The sequence below is a fragment of the Lepisosteus oculatus genome, chromosome 4 (genome assembly GCF_040954835.1).
Source record: "Lepisosteus oculatus isolate fLepOcu1 chromosome 4, fLepOcu1.hap2, whole genome shotgun sequence".
Taxonomy (NCBI): Eukaryota; Metazoa; Chordata; class Actinopteri; order Semionotiformes; family Lepisosteidae; genus Lepisosteus; species Lepisosteus oculatus.
Window position 1 is genome coordinate 38,623,024 of NC_090699.1, and position 19,981 is coordinate 38,643,004.

The 19,981-nt window shown below is 36.5% G+C and overlaps 1 protein-coding gene across 3 annotated transcripts in view; it reads right to left on the bottom strand.

Moving 5' to 3' along the window:
* Positions 1–19,981, bottom strand: part of entpd1 (ectonucleoside triphosphate diphosphohydrolase 1) — a 58,359-nt gene that overhangs the window by 25,014 nt on the left and 13,364 nt on the right. The window contains exon 2 of one of the 3 annotated variants that reach the window (XM_015347606.2): positions 2,968–3,229. In XM_015347606.2, coding sequence (XP_015203092.1) covers positions 2,968–3,031 — 64 coding nt within the window. In that variant the 5' untranslated portion in view covers positions 3,032–3,229. Of the gene's footprint in view, positions 1–2,967; positions 3,230–12,066; positions 12,177–13,524; positions 13,545–19,981 lie in introns of those variants that run through there. The other 2 variants (XM_015347609.2, XM_015347607.2) reach the window with 2 other exon arrangements.

The window sequence follows — 19,981 nt, forward strand, 5'->3', positions numbered from 1 at the left end:
GTTTATAGGGAATATGAAGCCTTAAGAAAAAGAATCTGCAAAAGAAATACCATCTCTTTTCCCCTCTTCAATGACTATACTGAAAAGAACTGCAGGACACTTTACTGTAGCGATGGCCTATACACAGTTTAGCAAAACATCTTAAAAATTGAATTCCGATAGCTTGGAGGCCACAATACGTTTTTCAGTTTTATATCAAAGGACATTCTCTGTGCCGACTTCTTACCTTTTTTTAGGCACGGTTAGCATGTCTGAACATCACACTGGTGACACCCTCAGACTTTCCATGTCTAGAATAATGATCTCATTTAGCAGAAAGCATTTTCCTTGGTTAGCCACAGTAACTTGTTTACCACGTCATGCACAGATACCTACACAACATTTTCAACACTTTAGTAGTGTCAGGTTTGAGAGTTAGACAAGGTACAAAATCTACAGTATAGGCGTGTCTAAAGGCCATTTGGGCTTTTTTTATACCACTGAAATGAAAAAATAGAAAACAGTTTATAGATACAGATATTTGCAGTTGCCAAATAAGATGGTAATATTTCTAAATGATTGCAATGAAAAGCTACAAAATTGTGTAGGTCTGTACTACACAATAAACAAATTTGTTCAAGATGGGGGGGGGGGAAATCAAGCGTTAAGTTCAGCAATAATCCATAAGTGTACTTCAAAAGTATATTAAACCATATTTGCCTACACTGGGTGCATCACTTCTTCATGAATCTCTTCAGTTACAGCATATTACTTTCTCATATTACTAAATGAAGGAAAATTAAGACTGTAAACCTCAATGTTTACATAAGACAGCACACCTATGAGGAAAGAACGAGTTAATTGCTGCTGGCTGGGATTTTGTTGTTTTCTACCTTTAGAGCTCATATACACTTGTTAATTGGATGTTTAATAATTTATTTCAGAGTCATCATTCTCAGCAGTAGCACACTTTATCTTCAAAGTCTTCTCTTGTGCAACTTGTGCAATGTACAGGCTCAATATTTATTTTGTTTCCTGACAACAAGACCGTCTTTCATGTTTGAAACTGCCTTCCCCAGAGGGAACGTTTTAGTCTTCTGTAATATTATACACAAAGAAGGCTTACAAGCTAGCAGATGCTTCAGTGGTCAAGATGATGAATGAAGGTCACCAGCTCAGGGTTCACGTTACTCTAAATGTCTGTATTTTCTTAATGTCCAGTGACCTCGATATACAATATCTGTATGAGGAAGCTAATATTACCATTTCAGATGCATAAAGGATGTTAGTATTTATCATCTGAATGGCCTTGTAAACAAAAATACAAAAAGCCAGAATACAATCTCGTTCGTCACAAAAGCAACGCACTAATCTACAGAAACCAAGGCTGATATTACACACAATTAATGTCTACAACTATTGTGGAAATGTTACTTTCTGAATCAATGTTGCACAAGCAAAAAGCTGAATGAAAATATCCAATCCAACAAAAAGTGTGATATCAGCTAACAGAGATAAAGTACTTCAGTAAAAGGAATTGCAGATCATGGGTGGGGACCAGCAGGGATTACAAAGGTGACATCACTGCACACAGGGATTAGGATGGGACCTTCAGCTGCTCTTGGCTGTTTCATTACAGCACATCCGGCCAGAGACAGCTCAAACCTGTGTTCACCCAACTAAACATTTCAACGAACACAATGACTTCTCAGTCTCTGCTTGCTGATTTATGGCTGTGTTCATTTTAAGTTATTAGTTGTTTGTGTAAAAATACTGACAACCACACAACTTTTATATTGTGGAATTTTATTGTGTTGGTGACAGAGCTGGGCCAGTGATAAATGAAACAGTGACTCAGATAACATGAATTAGGCATTTTTCAATCTTTAATATAAGCATTATTCCAGCTTCTAAAGCAAGCAAGGGCAGACAGATGTTGCTATACGCAGAAAGACATTCAGAAAGAACTAACACCTGTGGAACCAGCATGCAAATTAGGGAAATTAGGAATCTTTTTACGAGTTTAAAAGTTATTATTCATCATTCAAAACCACAAAATTTACACAGTACATAAAAATGTACAATTATGTTGTACACATGTATGGACCTCTTTAGATCACAGAAATGCAGTTTTAATATCTTTATACAAGGAGCTTGGAATATGTCACAAACAAAACAATGTTGTTCATGATTAATAGCAAAGGATGGTGATTGATAAAATACCATTTGTTGATTAATCCTATACAATCAGTTATCAAGGAGAATAAAGAAAACTAGCAGCACACATTTGGCACAGAGACTGAAAAGTTTCCAGGTTTTCCTTTCAAAATAAGAGTTCTGCTACCAAGAAACAAAAGGTGCAGCCTTTGGGATATCCAAAATTATGATTTTGAGGGACATCAAACTTTTGCACGGGATGGCACTAAAAAGAGAACCTATCAATTTGTATCTAAATTAACCCATCCTATTCAAATGGCTCTGGTCATGTATTAATCCTAATTTAACAACATGCAGTACTTCTGTAATTTGCTTACAACATTTAGCACTGTCAACAACTTTTACTAGCATGTGATTACTCTACAGAACTCTATATTTTTTTATTACTAACAATCTAATTAGCATTTGCCACAACTATTGGCCAAATCTTACTAGCTTTATAAAATTTCAAAATGACAAATCTAAACTGCTCTTGCAAATATCACTTGTTGTGCATTAACTTTTTACCATGTTAACCAATTACTACTCTGTGCTTTTATGATGATTCCCATCTGTCTTATAGTGCATTACTCAGCTTTTAACATGGTATGCCATAGTACAAGCGCTTCCTTGCCTTCTAATATGATCTCTTCAAGTAAGTGGAGAGTCTACTATTGAGCAATACAAAGAAAATTAACCAATTTCCATTTTTATGCAATGAGCACCACCAGCAAAAGACGTTGAACCAAACCAAGTGTTATAGAGATAATAGTTTAAAGAGTGAATACTCACTTTGTCTGTCCACAAAGGTGAATTTCCATTTCTGCTCCAACATGACACGTATTGATTTAATCATTGAACAACATGCAAAATTACATATTATATTTTTACACTTTTGAAAAATGTGCTTTGCTGCAGACAGAACTTGTTAAAGCTTTTTACGTAGGTTCCTTTTCTTCTTACATCAGAGCAGTAAGACTCACTTCATAGCTCAACATGGGTTTGCCTTACACCAGGATTATTCAGTGTTTCTTCTGGCTGCAGCAACACGTGGCTGCAGAAAGAATTGATGCATGTGAAGACCTGTTTTAAACCCTGCTAGCATTATGTCACACAAATTGTAACTTACTAGTAAAAAATCAAATGCATTTGAGTGTGTGTGTGGGGGGGGGGGGGGGAGGGGAGCTGTTAAAAAGGGCTTTAAAATTATGTATGGGAACACAACAATATTGCTGTTATTGAGAACGGAGCTGCGTCAGCATGCGTTGCTTGTAAAGGAGCAAGTAAAAGTTTACTCCACAATGAAAAGTATTGTGGGGGCGAGAGAGGAAAGAAGCAAAAGGTATAAAACATACAGTAGGAGAACAGAAGAACAGGGCAGGTTAGAAAGCATCCAAAACACATAGATCTGTCAAGTCCAGTAGCCCTGTTTGCGATTAATTTCATTTTTGGTGTCAAATGCCAAGTTGCTGTTGATGAGGAACTTAAGAAATCTTAAGAAGTCCAGGTCCATTCTCAAGGACCCCAGTCACAAACTATTTTCTCTCCTACCGTCCGGTAAACGGTACTGAAGCATTTGGTCCAAGTCCAACAGATTACGGAACAGCTTCTACCTCCAGGCAATAAGACTGCTAAATAGCCAACATGCAGCTCCTTTAGCAAGTTACATGGACATACAGTTTTCACCATATTCTGCATACTGCACTACTTGGACATAATATATCACATATGCCCTGGACACATAGCAGCTCTATTTATATTGAGTTTTGTCTGGGTTTATTTTATTCAATTTCTATTACATTATGTAACCTTAATTTTGTTATATTTATCACCCCCCCTCGGTGAGCTCATAGAAAAGAGCTGTCATTGCCAGCAACTACTGCTGCATGCTGTATTGCTCTGCATTTGATAAACTTTGATTGATTGAACTCTCATTAAAGAAATACAGCAGACTTGTGTTTTACAGTCATTCAGATCCTGACATTATGCATATAATCAGAACACCCACTTATGAAATGTATTAGTATGTATGTAGTTCAATGCATAATGAAAACCGCAAATTCAGTACTGTAAAGTATACATAACAGATCAAATAGAATTTAATAATAATAAAAGGCAGGGAACCGAGCAGATGCATAGCTTTCACAAATAACCATCTGTAATTGCATGAAATAAAGATTCTTGCTATATACTGTATACACGCCAAACCGGGCAGCGTCATCCCATCCCTTAACTTGTTCAAAATCTCTAATTTAGGTACTTTTTTTGCCTTGCCTTTCCCCTTCATAATTGTTAGGAAGTCAAGCCATACTGAGTACAATGCCACACAAAGAAAGCACCGGCATGCTATAAGCCCTGTAACTAGTTCCCAAAGCGTAGAACAGGTGCATGCCATTCCAGATTTGACCTTGTTGAATTTCCCACTTTGATTCTTCTTGCATTTTTGTTGCTGCCTGCCTATACATGAATTTGTATACAAATAACATGTAAAAAGCTGTATTCTGCTAGGCTAATCTTACTGTAGGTTTAAGAGATTCATCCCAAATTACCCCTTATAGTGATTTTGCTTCAGTCATATGCTTAATGCAATTTCAAAGCTTACAAAATGGAAGTACTTAACCAATGTTGGCAAGGGATGACAACCAATTCACCATTGCCCCATCTATTCCAGCTACCCCTAATAAACATCAGATGTATTTCATTCTTTGGCGTTGTTATTCCCGATGAGCTCTTCTACTCACAGAAAAAGTCAATCCTCAATAAAGGAAAAGTCCAGCTACTCCAATAACTGCAACCGATATCATCAAAGCAGCAGGCAAGGGTTGGAGCTGCTGTAGTATGGCAAGAGGACCTACTGTAAATATTGCTGAAGCCTCAGGAATTCATCTTGGAAATATTTATTTGCTCCAGTGTTGTTAATATAATATGTTTGGTTGGAACAGTGTATTTCAGCAGTTGTGTCTGTCTTTTCTTTTTAATCCAAGTCACTTGAAGAGACTGAATGCCCATGGAGCAACCTTCTACACTGCAGTCATTGATAACATGACCTTGCTTTCACATCTCGCACAAACAATGAATTCCAGGAGATTGGAAACTCTTAACAGATAATTAGATTAACAGATTGTTAGGGGGGATGATTGAGGCCTTTAAAAGGTCTCAATTAAAAGACCACGAAGGTTATTGTTCATTTTCTGCTTGCATAGTGACCAATATTGTTGTGGAAAGTATGTTCCAAGACTGTTGGAAGCAAGCCTGATGGTGAATAAATCCTGGTTCATCTGACTTTTACCAGGAGTTTTTTGGATCCTTATTCTACTATACATGTGGGCGGAGCGGTGGCTCTGTGGCTAAGGATCCGTGTCTGTGGCTGGAAGGTTGCTGGTTCAAATCCCGCAACCAGCAGAAAAGTCCTACTCCGTTGGGCCCCTTAACCCCCAACTGCTCCAGGGGCACTGTACAATGGCTGACCCTGTTCTCTGACCCCAAGCTTCTCTCTCCCTGTCCGTGTGCCTGTGGCTCATGGAGAGCAAGCTGGGGTATGCGAAAAAGACGAATTCCTAATGCAAGAAATTGTACAGGGCTTATAAAGTGATGTTATGTCAATTCTCTCCATTCATCAGTCTATGGTGTCAAAGAGGGACAGTTGACCAAAGATCCAAAAAATCTGAAATTTAAACAGCAATGAAGTATTAATACACAAAAGACATTATAACACTAGCATGAAAAAAAAAACGTAAACGCAAGAATTAACTGAGACAAAAGTTGACAGCACAAAAAAAAAAGACTTAATGAACATTCTCTCAATGCTAATGTTTATGTTCTTTTTCAGATCAGGAATTAGACCTTTTAGGCACTGCTTAACAACAACTGTGCTTTAACATTTGTCTCCCAAAAGCTCCAGATCTCCATGACCCACAACAGAAATAAATGAGTTTCTGATGAATGTTGGATAGCTTCCCCACGTGTTTTTGGTTTTTATGCAAACTATTTGCTTTCATTAGCTACCAAAACCATGCGTCAATCTCAGTGAGAGAGGGGCCTATCATGCATTGTTGCATTTCCTATCAACCTCTTTTAAAACAAGCACTAAAAGCACAGTTCAAGGAAACCCTTCCTGACCAAGGCTTATACTTTTTTTTAAGTTGGGCTGAACAAGGAATTGTTCCAAGAACAGTGTACCTTGACTGAAGATTAATTCGATTCCATTGCCAATGAAAACATACAACTAAGAAAGCTTGAGCATAGCCAGGTTTGTGGAGGGTGTTCCTGGCTACAGGCACGAAGACAATGTTGCCCTAATAACCGATATGCATCATCATATCTACTGAATAAACAGCAGAATGCATGGGTGTGTTAAAACAGTCTGGCAGAATTACAGGGACCACAGTTAAAGAAGTGACCAGAATATGACCTGGAAATAGTTTGAAGAGAGGGGGAAATTCTGGTCTCAAAGGAATGCTCACAGTCAGACAGGTCACAGAGTTTAAATGTTTTTAGTGCTTCTACCAAGATGCCTGAGAAGTAACAGGAATCCCAAGTCTCAGACAATATCCTGTTAGATAGTAACCCATATAATATGAAGATAATGTTGAAAAAGCCAGGGGACACACTAGGGATTAAAAGAAAGTTCATGTTGGGCTGATAGCAGGAGATGCTTCTTTTGCCTAAGTAAATTACTCAAGTTGCTGAAGCCAATTCCCTGGTAACCTTCAAGAGCTTAATTAGATTCCTGAGTCAGTACTGCTAGATAAACAAGGGTTAAGAGGCCTCCTCGTGTCTGTAATATTTCTTTCATGTTTATGTTCTAAAGCAAAAGGATATGTTTATTTTACTGGAGCAGTTTCAGTCAAACGAGTATGCTCTAAATCTATATAAATGTTTTTGAAATAACAATAGTTATTGATTCTGCTATTGCTCCCAACTTGTTCTGAACAGTCTAAATAAACATGTTTGTTATGCATGGTCAAAACCTGAGATATGATGGGGTCATTTTCTGTTCAGGTGGGCAGAAGTGAGATTTTACTGCTCAGTTTCTTTGAAGTCAGCCCTTTATATTAACAAAATGTTCCATGATACTAAAACCAAGAACTCTACTAATTTTAAGAAAGTTGCTGTTAATTCTCTCTGGGTATCAAGGTGTGAATTTAAATGCATCTAATTGAAACGTAAAAATAAAATTTGTGTATTGAATTAAAAACATGATTGTGCTTATCTTCCAACATTTATTTTTGGTAAATCTTTTGTAGCTTCTCTTTTTGTTCTTTCAGTCAGTACTATTATGCTTCTGTGCTCCTTCTGTGCAGCTGTTCCCCAACTTGACTATGTATTTTAGCATTGATATCAATTTGAAAAAGAAAACTGAACCAGGATTCCAAAAAGATTAACATCACTTCCCGCTAGTGGTTGTAGGTTTCTTGGGTTACATCCTGCAGTAAGACATGAAGGTCCACGTGGTCTACACTTACATTAACTTTTTACACAAAAAAGTTTGAACTATTTTAATTTTAGGCTGTATTAGTCATATAGATTTTAATATTAAACAGTGGCATTATTTAATTTTTTGTTCTGCAAAATGAAAAAGGGCCCGTGATATTGAAATGACTAAGCACCAGAGACATACTGACAACATCAAAGTATGAGCAATCTTTCCTCACCTTTAGAAGACCACAAAAACCCTACTGCCTATGCTGAAACAATAAAGACCAGTATGTCTTAAAGGCCAAAATGAGAGGGACTTCCCTTAATTCAAAGTAGAACATCTTGAGAAGTACTTGCTTGAAAAAAATGCAGTCTTGCACAAGGTTAAAAAAAAAAGAGAAGTGTCTGGCCATTAAAACAGTACTAGAATCGCAAGTTAACAATAAAGACTGAGCATTTGGTGGAAAAAATAAGACTACACCATAAATATACCATGTACTCCTGTTAATTGAAGATTCAATACACTTTTTTCAGGCACAGATAGACAGTTTAAGCTCCTTTTCCCCCCCAAAGAACATTACAGTCCATCAACTTAGAATTTTAATGTTGTATTGTAAATTCATTTCCGGTGAATTTCCAGCTTCCTCCCACACACTGATCCATTCACACACAGTCCATATGTTGCCAAGATGGGATTGCTTTGTGCAGCTGCAGGTTTTCTTTGGGCACCACTACTCTCATCTCTCCACAAATTGTGAAACACTTGTGCATACATTCACAGCTACTGTGCTGATTAAGATGAGTGAAAAATTTCGTTTCGCTGCATGCATGTGATATTTGAAACTGCAGTGTATCATAGGTAGGAGACTAGAAATGGTAAATTTAATGGAATGAGTTCCAATAAAAAAAATAAGTTGTGAAGTCAATATTATATTTTTTCTCACTATGGCCTTTTTAATTTTTGGAGATGTATTTCAAGCAACACAGTTTGAAAAAAACATTTTGTTGCTGTTTTATCAAGCTCTTTGCACCAACATGAAACATACAATGTTTTACAAAAGAAAAAGCAAATCTCCTCTACAGTTTTATTGCAAAAAACATTACATTTAAAAATGGATGACAGGCATGTTTTGCTACGAAATCCACTAGCTATGAAGGAGAAGTCTCTTCAAAAGTTTAATCCTTATGCAGCAAAATGTGAAGGAAAGGAAAAGGTTTCAAATATAAATACAACAACTTACAAAAGTGCATTGCTGCCATTAAGAAAGAAACAATCATACGAATAATTATGTGAAAAGTTATCTTATGTCATTACGGGTTAAATCATCAAGTTAAAAACTAGTTGATTAAAAGTTGATTGTTTTTGTCTTATCTCTGGGCCATGACAATACAAATATGCAACATTACATTGACTGTTTTAAAGTTAGAATGTTCTGGGTGCTTTGGCTTTGCAAATAAGAACATTATTTTCTAAACAGCTAAATAATTACTTTAGCAAAACATAGCTCAAGCCTGGCTCTCCTTCTGTTAGCCTATTCAATTTTCTGAATATTTACATAATTGAACAGATTATTAGCTTTGATAAATTTGTCATCTCCGGGTTCCAATATCTAAGATTTACAGTGCTATGATTCAAATGCATCTTGTAAGACCACAGATACAAAAGATATAGAATAATGTTATATGTCCCCAAGTATATACTGTAAAACGATTAACATTGAAATGTGATACTGAATGAATGGCCTCTTAGAATAATTATTGGGACTTCAGCTTCTGGACATACAAGTTTATATCTGTACTCGTGTTTATTGTGCTTTTTTTTTTTTAAACACCCCATGAAAGCATTCATGGGATTTCTAAAGAAAATGCTTTTTATTTCAAACATTACAGACAAAAGAAGGTGTGCCACCCAGGATACAAGAGTAATATGAACAATTACATAGTGTTGGGAAGGATGTAAAAAGAATCAACTATTACTCTGTTCAAGGTTAAGTCTTTTGTTATAATCTACCCACTAATGTGAGATGAAATATTCCCCAACTGTCCATTCAAAGATGTAGAAACAGCGAGAAACAGGAACCAAAATGAAATCCCAGGTTATAAACCTCATATCATTAACATCAAAATACATATGACTTTGTCACACCTTTGTAAGTTAGTTGAACAACCACATCAAAGATAAATGGACAAAATATTCATAAAAACAGTACTACGTGGTTTTGTAGCAAAGAGTCTCAAACCACAGAAGTGGAAACTATAAATTAAACATCCTGAGAAAGAGACCCCACATCCTTTCCACAGAGTCTCAAAGCTATTGTAGCTGCAGGATGTCATAAACAGTTGTATTTGTATAGTACCTAACATAATGTAGACTAACAATATGGGCAGTACTTAAATTTAAAAATGCTATATTATACAGCAAATGTAAGTGACTTATTTTAATGTAGTAGAATACGTATTCCAAGACTGTTTGTGATGAGTGCTCTCAAAATCTGCTAAATGGCCACTGTTAAGACAACAATGAACTTTACTTGCATTCACCCTCTACAAAAGGGAATGGCCTCCTAATTCTATATATATCACAGGGCAGACTTCCTCAAAGGGCATATGACTAGACCAAGAACATAAGTACTATTGTCCCAGAACTGCAGGAAGTTTTGTTGCCAAGGTGCATCTTAAACACCATTGCTTAAAAAAAAAAAACAGGGCACTATGGGGATGTAGATACTTTCACTTGAGAGGGTAACAGGAATCTCTGCTTTCTTAGTTATGGCAACAGTACAGCAGACAACCAAATGAAGAAGAGAAAATGACAGAGTCATTTATTCTATGAGAAATAGCGGAAACAAGGGAAAGCCTGTTCAAGGTAACAAGGGTGAGCTGCTACAAATTTTGAACACATTGTCAGACAATTTATCAGCACTGGTGTCCTGAGTTACCAATTAAATACTCCTTTAGGAATTGCACAATCATACTAAACTTAAAATGAAATAAAAATGCTTCAGTTGGTTTACTTTAAACTACCATCAGTGCTTGATCTTAAAAATAGTCAGCCCTTGTTCCGTTTCATATCAACCTCCTTCATGTTCTCCACCACATCTCAAATTGTCTGCTTTAAAAAGAAAACAGTAATCTTCATCTTGAATGTGTTTTAACGATTATATGATTTCTATAGCTGCACAGTTCAGACAAGTACAAAATATTTTGCATTTCAACATTAAAAAAGTTTCTTTAATAATGACCAGATTTGTTGTAAATATTTTCAAATTCAGAATGCAGAAATGTGCCAAAACTACTTTTTCTCTTCTTACTCTAGATAGCTAACATAATGCCAATATGGTTGTCAATATGTGCTAATTTTTTGTTTCCTCAATACCTCTAAACACTTCATTATGAATCCATGTTTATTATACTGGCAGGTAATTGTATGCTTGCTATTTAAATTGACAAGTTTTTGTCTTGTCTGCAGCATTTACAGAACACAGATTTATCTTTTACAATAACATATCAGTCTTGGAGTCTGAGGCACATATCTGGTTGCTCAAGTCTTCACAATCCAATCAGTTCTGAGCCCGCGTTCAACTCCAACAGCATCAATTAAACAATAAACAAAAGTCTCTCTATGACAAGCCCACTGGCGATGAATTGTTTAGAAAACGTCTCAGCACATTAACGTTTAAACACTCAGAGGGAGCCAGCCAACCAAAATCCCTAGAGAACCTTCGATAAAGTTTATTTAATGTCACTTTAGGACCAAAAAAGTAATTCCTCTCTCAAAAACAATCTTTTTGCCATCTAACAAATCAAGAGGATTGATTCCAAGAGAAGGTTTGTAATAAAACTTTTTAAAAAAAGTCTGGTTTATCTTATTTCTGTGCTGATTAAGAAGATGAGCAGTTGTGGGAGTTCAAATGCCAGAAATGTGTAAATAACATTCTTAAGATGCACACCCAGTCACAGAGCAGTGCATGGAATTAACAGGATGTCTTTTGGAAGCACGGCAGCTCTTAACTGCTCACTTGCACTAAAAGAACAGGTGATCTCAACCGAGAAAACAATAGACCAGATTCATGGAAAGGCATTGAACTCTAAAGCTAAATAATTTTTTTTAATCCACCCACAAAAACCTCAGAGTGTGAAAGAAAAGGCTTTTTAAGGGGACATCAAAAGGACAGATGAAAAGTCCACCATGAAACTTTCTTTGTTAGCCCGCTAATGTTAAACTAATTCATTAAAGCTCAACAAGGGATTATTTGTCTTATCTGTGCAATAGAATACAACATCCAGCACACGGTTCTAACTTTCCTAGAAACAGTTTTCTGCTTGCATGCAACAAAACCTTCTCCCAGTGAGTGGCAGTAAGTGGACACACAATCAATTCAAACCAGAGTGTTTGCTCTCAAACTGCATTCTCTGTTCCCTATGCGTCACTTAGTCTTGTAAATATACAGTTTAATACTGTTCTTGTCCTACCTCTCTCTGTAGCCATCAGTGCCCCCTCTCAGCCTGACTCAGTCTGTTCACCGTTTATCTGGTATTTCCCAGAAGAACCTATCCATCTCTGTGCTTTCTTTTATAAGAGCTTGGAAGCAAGGGGGTAGGGATGTTTGCTGATAGCTCCTCCTCCATTTGTGTCCCTAATGCATGCGTCTGTTCTGTGAGCAATCTGCAGTTCTTGAGTGAATCTCCCCTCTGAATACCCCATTTGCTGTGCAGACAACTCCAGTTTTCTTGTTCTGTAGTCTTTTACCCACACTCGGAAGGTGATTTTTTTTTAAATACATGAGTAAAGCTCAGTTCATAAACAGTGCCAAGACATCCAGTTTTTCTTACTCTGTAGTCTTAATTCACCCTCTGAAGGTGATTTAATAACAGGAGTTAAGCAATTTGTAAACGGCACCAGCAGCCCATTTTAAAATGCAGTATTATCCACCTCCAATATATCAATAAAATTAACAATTGACCATGCTCTTTCACTAAAGGTGCAAAAACATATTGAATATTAAGATACACCAGTAGACTTTCATCTATAGCAACTTCAAATTAAAATAATTGCTTTTATTAACCACTCATTGACCCACATTTACAGACAGTAACTTCACTTCCCTCATTCATCAATATCCTGTCACAGAATACATACATGCCCATCACATGTTTCATACATATGTGGTTATGTTTATGGAGCTTTAGAAATTCAAAGAGTTATCACTTTCATTATGACAAAGAAAGTGAGGTACATTAGCCCTTCTATTGTTTGGAGATGAAGGGGAAAAAAATTTCTGAAGGTCAAACCACATGATTACCACAATGATGTGATCAACTCAATGCATAACAAAACCTAGTAAGTTTAATCGGTTAGGTGTTGTAATTATATCCAGTTGGTAAAATAGATGGTGGCAAGACCAAGGAAATGCATATATTATGTAAAGATTTTGAGATGCAAGTTAAATACATCCATCCATTAATTAGGAACTTAACCAAATTCTACCCAATTGCCAGCAGAGGAAGGAGCAGCAAATATCATAGCCCATCCTGCCTAGATTACAATTATGAAGAAATGTGCAATACTACAACAACACTGTGAAGCAGTAGCAACACATGCTATGAATTCCACTGTAACTTGAGAACTTTATTAAAGCCTCACGAAAATCTAAATGTACCACATTGTGTGCTCATCACTACTACTTTACCCAGTTAAGACCTTAAGTTAACATTGCAAAACACCAACACCTGAATAACTTAAAGCTTCTGGTTTCTAACACTTCATTAATAAGTTATAAACTAAATGGGGCACATGAAAAAAAAGCTTAACTTTTTCTTGATTTAAGTACTCATACATTCTGTTCCTTCAGGTCTCCTACCTGCAGCCAAATAGCTAAGCTGGTTATGAGTATGTAAAAGTTTAAATTTAGTCTCAAAATAAACAATTACCAGTGTTGTCTTTCTCAGCCCGGGGTCAAAATCCATTGCAGGTTTTCTTCCAAATCAACTTCTCAAGTTATTCTTAAAGGACTCTTTTTATTTTTGAAAAGGAGAAAGAAAACGTCTTGTGTTACCATACTCCTTTTCAGTTCACATGTTTCTTCCCCTCAGCTCTTGTCAGGTGTGCCTTTTATACCTCTGCTAATTGCTGATTTGCTCAGCTTTGACTAATTTCCTCTGTTGGAAGCTAAGGGTTCTGGGCATTATAGTTTCCAGACTTCTCTCATCTTCATTTCTATTAGCTGCCCACTATTATGTTTTACCTCACTATGCCAAAGACAACATCATTATTTAATTATATAAATTTCATCACCTTTTTATGGATGGACACTAGAGCAATTTTCCAGGCACTGGCTATTACCTCTGTCATCATTATCGCATCTCTTTTTAAGTAACTGTTCATCCAATTCAGAGCCTTTCCCAGTTAGCAATGGGGTCTGATAGCACCCAATGAATTGAACCCAGGGCTAAAGGGTGCGAGCAGGCAGCAATGCTAACCACTGTGCACCATGCCACCCGTTACCTCTGTCTTAGTTGATTAATAGCCTATTGATAACAAATAACTGTCCTTAAGGACAATATACTGCACATAAAACCCCAGATTTCATTGAGAACTATTGGTAGAATGCCATCAGGGCTTGAAGTAGTTTATTATAAATGGATGCAGTGAACAATGTGTTCTAGTATATTTTCAAAACGTTTAATGTTGCAAAATGTATGTTCAATATGCTTTCATATATTTTCCTCTGCATAGGATACACCTGTTGAAGCAAAATAGCTAAAGCTGGAATTTGGCTCATAAGATCCACTCATCTTGTAAAGTTGAATATTCCCCAAACCTTCAACTACAAATTATAAACTTGACAGTTAACAGTTTTTGCTCTGTAGAAACAACAGGGCCTCAAGAACCATGTAGAATATTTTTAATTGCAATCTAATGTGTCATTTTAAATGTACATTATTCTTCAGTGTAATGTAAGGGAAAAGGGGAAAGAGCAAGACCACAAATTCTTGTGGAGAATAATTTAATTCACTAAACCAGAAACATAGAACGTAACATTTAATTCCACAGATTACCACATTAAGAAAAAAAAACACTTACGTGAGGTTTTATGAAGAATTACACCTGTACCGAGCATTGGAGCTCACATCTTTTTCCAACTTTTTATAAAATGTAAAAAAGTGAGGCTACACCATATACTGTATATTTGGGAAAGCTCATTTAGCATAAAAACACCAATGTTAAAACGCTGGTGTGGCAGGTCTACCCCTGCCAGGACTCAATCAGAGTCACTTCACAACATACGAGGTCTGAGACACACAGCACCTCCTCAAACATGCCAAAAAGCTAGACCTCACATCATGTGAGAGTTTAAGGCAATTATGTTTCAAGGGGATACTTACCATAACAGTCAAATACTGGACTGTCTTAGCCCCACAATACTAGGACATTCAGGGCCCATCTGTCCATCATCACTTGACTCCAACAGACTGTCACCTGAAAGGAAATACCCTTGATTGACAAAAACAGCTATCTGTGATAACCTAGGGAAGGACCATCTGAGTGATAGTACTGTACAATGTGGTAGCTGTAAATTGAAAACAGTAATCAGATGATTCAGTACTACTCAGATGCCATTTCTATGGTAACATCATGAATCAACATGACTGCATCATTCCCTTGGATATTGGCACAGAATGGTTCTGTATCCCGTTTGGTAATGGTAGAACATGTGCATACAGGAGAAATCACTGTGAGCTTGCCGAGTTCTTTAAAAGGAAAAAACATCACACCTGTTTTTACAGCAACATCTGCGTATATGTAATCCCTTAATCTTTCAGCATCATAATGCTTTTAGATATACCATATAGTGCATAACTCCACTTTATTACATGTTATCAAACCAGCTGCACCTGTATGATGACTTTGGTAAGAGCATGAATCTGTATAATCAAAGCACTTTATTAACAGGCAGTTGCTTTACAGATTAAGTGGAAGAATATCCTGGAGGTCTGTGTCCAGCAGCTGTGTCTATGCTGTTTGTTTGTGCTCAAACTGACAATGGACACATCAGTTAGTCATCACTTGTGTAGAGGTACCTGCTTGACTGGACCTTGATATTCATGCCATGCATGACTTTCTCATAAATATCTTGGCAAATAGAACCCCAGCCAAAAATTATATAATGAACGTAACTATTTCTTAATGTTTTTTTTCTTGAATCTGCCCTTAGATTTCAGTATATACCCAATAAGACTTGTATAGTATACTATATAGGTTATGTACTGAAACATACTCGTTATATATAGAATGTTTTATAGTTCATATAGTATAAGAATGTGCTAACTCAAAATGAAAGCCTTTTCTAAAAGAAAATCGACTTAACTGAATTCAGGATGTTTCTTAAGAAGTTCCAGCATTTGCAAAATCAGCTCTTTCAGTTCCTAAAGTATTTGGCTCTCCTGTGCATGCATTGTTGAAGAGTAAGATACAGGAAAAAAAAGAAAAAAAAAGCGAATTTGGAGTTCAACAACTTGTTTCATTCATCAGCTCTCAAAAATGAAACATACTATATTTTTTATAAAATAGCACTTTCTATCATTAAATGCTACTATTGAGGGTGGCTGTGTATACATTCATGTGTAAAATGTCAACATTTCTATTTAAAATCACACTTTACTAGCACTACTTCATCTGTATACAGTCATTTTACATTATGAAGAATCTAATCACTGTAGACAGAACATGGTACTTTAATGTATTCAAAACGACTCCTATTTATAGGAAGGTGGTAAAATTATCAAGCGTCTGAAGACCATAACATTTACATATTAAATCATAAAATAATAAAAACCTCACCTTTTCTGTTTTTTTCTACCCTTTGCTCATGGCTTCAAAGTTTCATTTAGACCTCCTATCACCTTTATATTCTACCAGAGTAATCATTTTCAAACAAAGCCCAGGATGCTTTAGGTGATCAGGCATGTTGATATCAAACCTTATTCTGCATTTATCTTTTTCAGGTGTTTAAGCCCAGATCAACATTAGAAGCTGTCCCCTGCCTACCCATCCTCTTTCCTTTAGTTATTATGGATGTTTTGTTACAGTATTCCCAGCAGGAGATGCCAACGGCTGGTGACCTGTTTATCACCATGTTGTGACTTCTCTGTGAGTTTTGTGTGAGGTATACTGTGAGGCACAGAACTCCTCTGTGCACAGCTAAATATAAATGCAGGCACCTTCCCCAGCATCAATCATTTTTCAGCTCCACTCACGACTAGAGTGAGGCAGAACTCTAGAGATGCAGCAAAAGTGAACACCTCTGGTAAAGAGACTATATGCATTTGACAACAGCATACACAACACAGAGAACACAATCTCAGCAGCACTGTACCATGCACAGCAGGACTAAAACATCAGTTGTGCAAGCCAAGAAGAGTTAGAACTCATTTCCCTAATTAATAGTCATTCAACACTGAGTCACATATCTTACTAACATCACAGCCAAAATTTCAAAATGCATTGTTGTGTGCCAGGACGATAATGGCATGTTAATAACCTAATAGAAACTGATGTTACAAATCATTGTTAGGCATGTTGATCAAAACTGATTGCTCTCCTGTAAACAACTTAGCTTGGTTACTTACAAAAGCGAGCTTTACCAAAATTGCAACACCTAAAGGGTCACCTAAAGGGTCACCCATTGAGTGAGACTTAAAGAAGAATATTTTTTGCCTAAAAATGGGCAAACTGCTGTCTCAACTAAAGTGCACTACACAGTGAGCTGAGTCACTGTAAGCCGAGATCATGCCCAGCTAGTAAACCACCTTTATTGTGAAATTCATGGTTTGAAAGCATCTTGATGGACAGCATGTCTTGCAACAGTTACTGCATGAGACCAGATGGTCTTGTGACAGAAGATAGTATTGCTTAACACTAGAAGTTAAGGTACAGATCTATATAGGCATTGTATTTTTCCTTTAATGAAGCAGTTAGCTGGATTACTGTAGCATTCTTACCTACTGCACCCAAGCCCTACTTAAAGTATCCTACAGTACACCCAAGTTCAAGTTCAAGTTTATTGTCATTATACTCATATACAGGTATATGGTATAACGAAGTGCTATTTAGCTAGCTCTATACAATTGTATAATAAAAGAAAGACAGAGACAACAGGCAGTGTGCAAAAACAACAACAGGCAATGTGCAAAACAACAAAAAGGTAACAGGTAATGTGTAAAAACAACATCAGATGTGCAAAAACATACATCAACAGAATGAAATAAAAGGATAGAAATTATGGCGAGTGAGCTTTTTGACATGTAAAGTAGAGGTAGATTTCAATGTGTGAGTTTTTGGTAAGAAAGAAGGCACTGTGAGGCTCAGATCATTGGTGGGAGTGAGACTCACAAACTCACAACCACCCTTTTCTTTCCGGCTGAATTTAGACACAGAATAAAACTACTCTCTTGGCTGCTCTAATAAACCTCACAATTAGCTAAGAGGTGTGACCCATCACACACAGATCCTATCACATCTACTCCTTTCCCTCATGTGGAATGTCACTCTCTCTGCTAATTGCTCATAAGAGCATTGTCTCATTCGGTCATATACCATCCTGACATACTGTACACTGTAACAAAAATAATATTGAAAATTTACCTTAAATAGACTGGTTTGTGAGTGTAGGTCCCACGTGATCAATCCCTGAAGCTGTGTTTGGATACTTATCTCTAATTCATGCAGAGAGTTCTACATGATAATTGGTCAAATAAAGGAAAAAATAAATACTTATGATGCATAGTTAAGATAACCAGGTGATTCCCTCCTACTAAATTAAGCTGCTCCTCTAAGACATACCACATTTTTCATATTGCACAGAACAAAAGCAATTTATTTATTTGTCTCATTACAGTTTGCCTCACCAAAAAATATATTATAATTATAGTATAATATTATTATAGTATAATATTAAAAACAATTTTCTGGAGCAAAACCTTAAATCTTTATTATTTTGGGAAAAAAAGTATCATAAGAACAACATACAAAGACCAAAAAAGTTTCTCTGGCTTAAAGGAACAGAAGCATTTTAATCCTGAGAAAGAAACAACTATAGGGATGAACTCACAGAAATGCATCACAGAAAGTGATGGACTTCGCACAGTGAGTGTACAACAACACATATTTTTGATTTTACAATATTTTCCCAATAGGGTTGTTTTATATGACTGAATAACACTTGCCTTTATATTTGAAGCTGTTTCTTTGATAGCACTCACTTGACCAAACGACATATAGGAAGAAGGGGATCACCTATCCTCCTTCTGGTAGGAACAAATCAGATACAAACATCACTTGCCTGGATATTCGTGTTTCTTACATCACTGTGTTCATTAGGGATGGTGGTGATAATGGAAACCCCATGGCCAGTAAAATAGTTTTAATTTGCTTTGATGTAAGGGAAAGAAGAGTGGCAAAAAAGTCACATATGCACTTCAGAGAGCCTTTGGCAGAGAGTGGAAAAAATGATGGTCAGTGGACATTTACTGTATTTCTGTGTAAGTGTGGATTTTTCTTCCCATGATATATGTAGACAGAAGAGGAAATAAAAGGCAAAAGAGCACTAATAGTCTTTGAAGAATGAGCGTATTGTATGGATTGAAGGCCCCTGGAAATGGGTTTGAAGGATATTTTCTTTCCATCTAGACTGAAATCTCTCCTAAATATAGCAAACAATGTGCTCCTCTGTGGATATCCCTAAGCTGCAAATATGTAATTCAGAGTACTGTAGATATAAATTCAATCCTTCCCCCTTTGTACTGCCTCCCTCTGGAAAAACTCTGCACAGCTTCCGACGATTTCTTCCTTTTTCTTTGATTCATTATTTCAGAGTGCATACCCTTTTAATTAATCTGTCAAAAATCAGTTGCCAAGGCAATATGTTTCCATACCAGAAAAGAGAAAACGCACACAATGGGCTATTTTGGTCCTTTAGAAGAGCATGCCGGCCTGTAACAATTAAGCGCTATACTGTACCTAACGTGTGAAGTAGTAAACTGCTTGATGAAAAGACTCCTACAACACACGCTGGTCTGAAGGGCACATTTTTGTTTGGTTGACGCACTGATGGGAATGATTTCTACCAGCTGTGCTGTTTGCCCTTGTTGTTTCCTTGCCATCATATTTAAATGTGAGTTGCATTTATGGTAACTTGGTATTTATGTCTTCTCTTTTTGATGTTGTCTTTTAGTATCACCGACTCATTATTTCCAGAAAACTCTTTATCATTAAATAGCTATTACTAATTTGGCGTGGTTAATGTCTTTATCCCACATATATCTTGGATATCTAGATTGGCTGTGATTTGTGTTTTCAGATCGTTGGAGTGGTCTTGCAAGAAGTTTC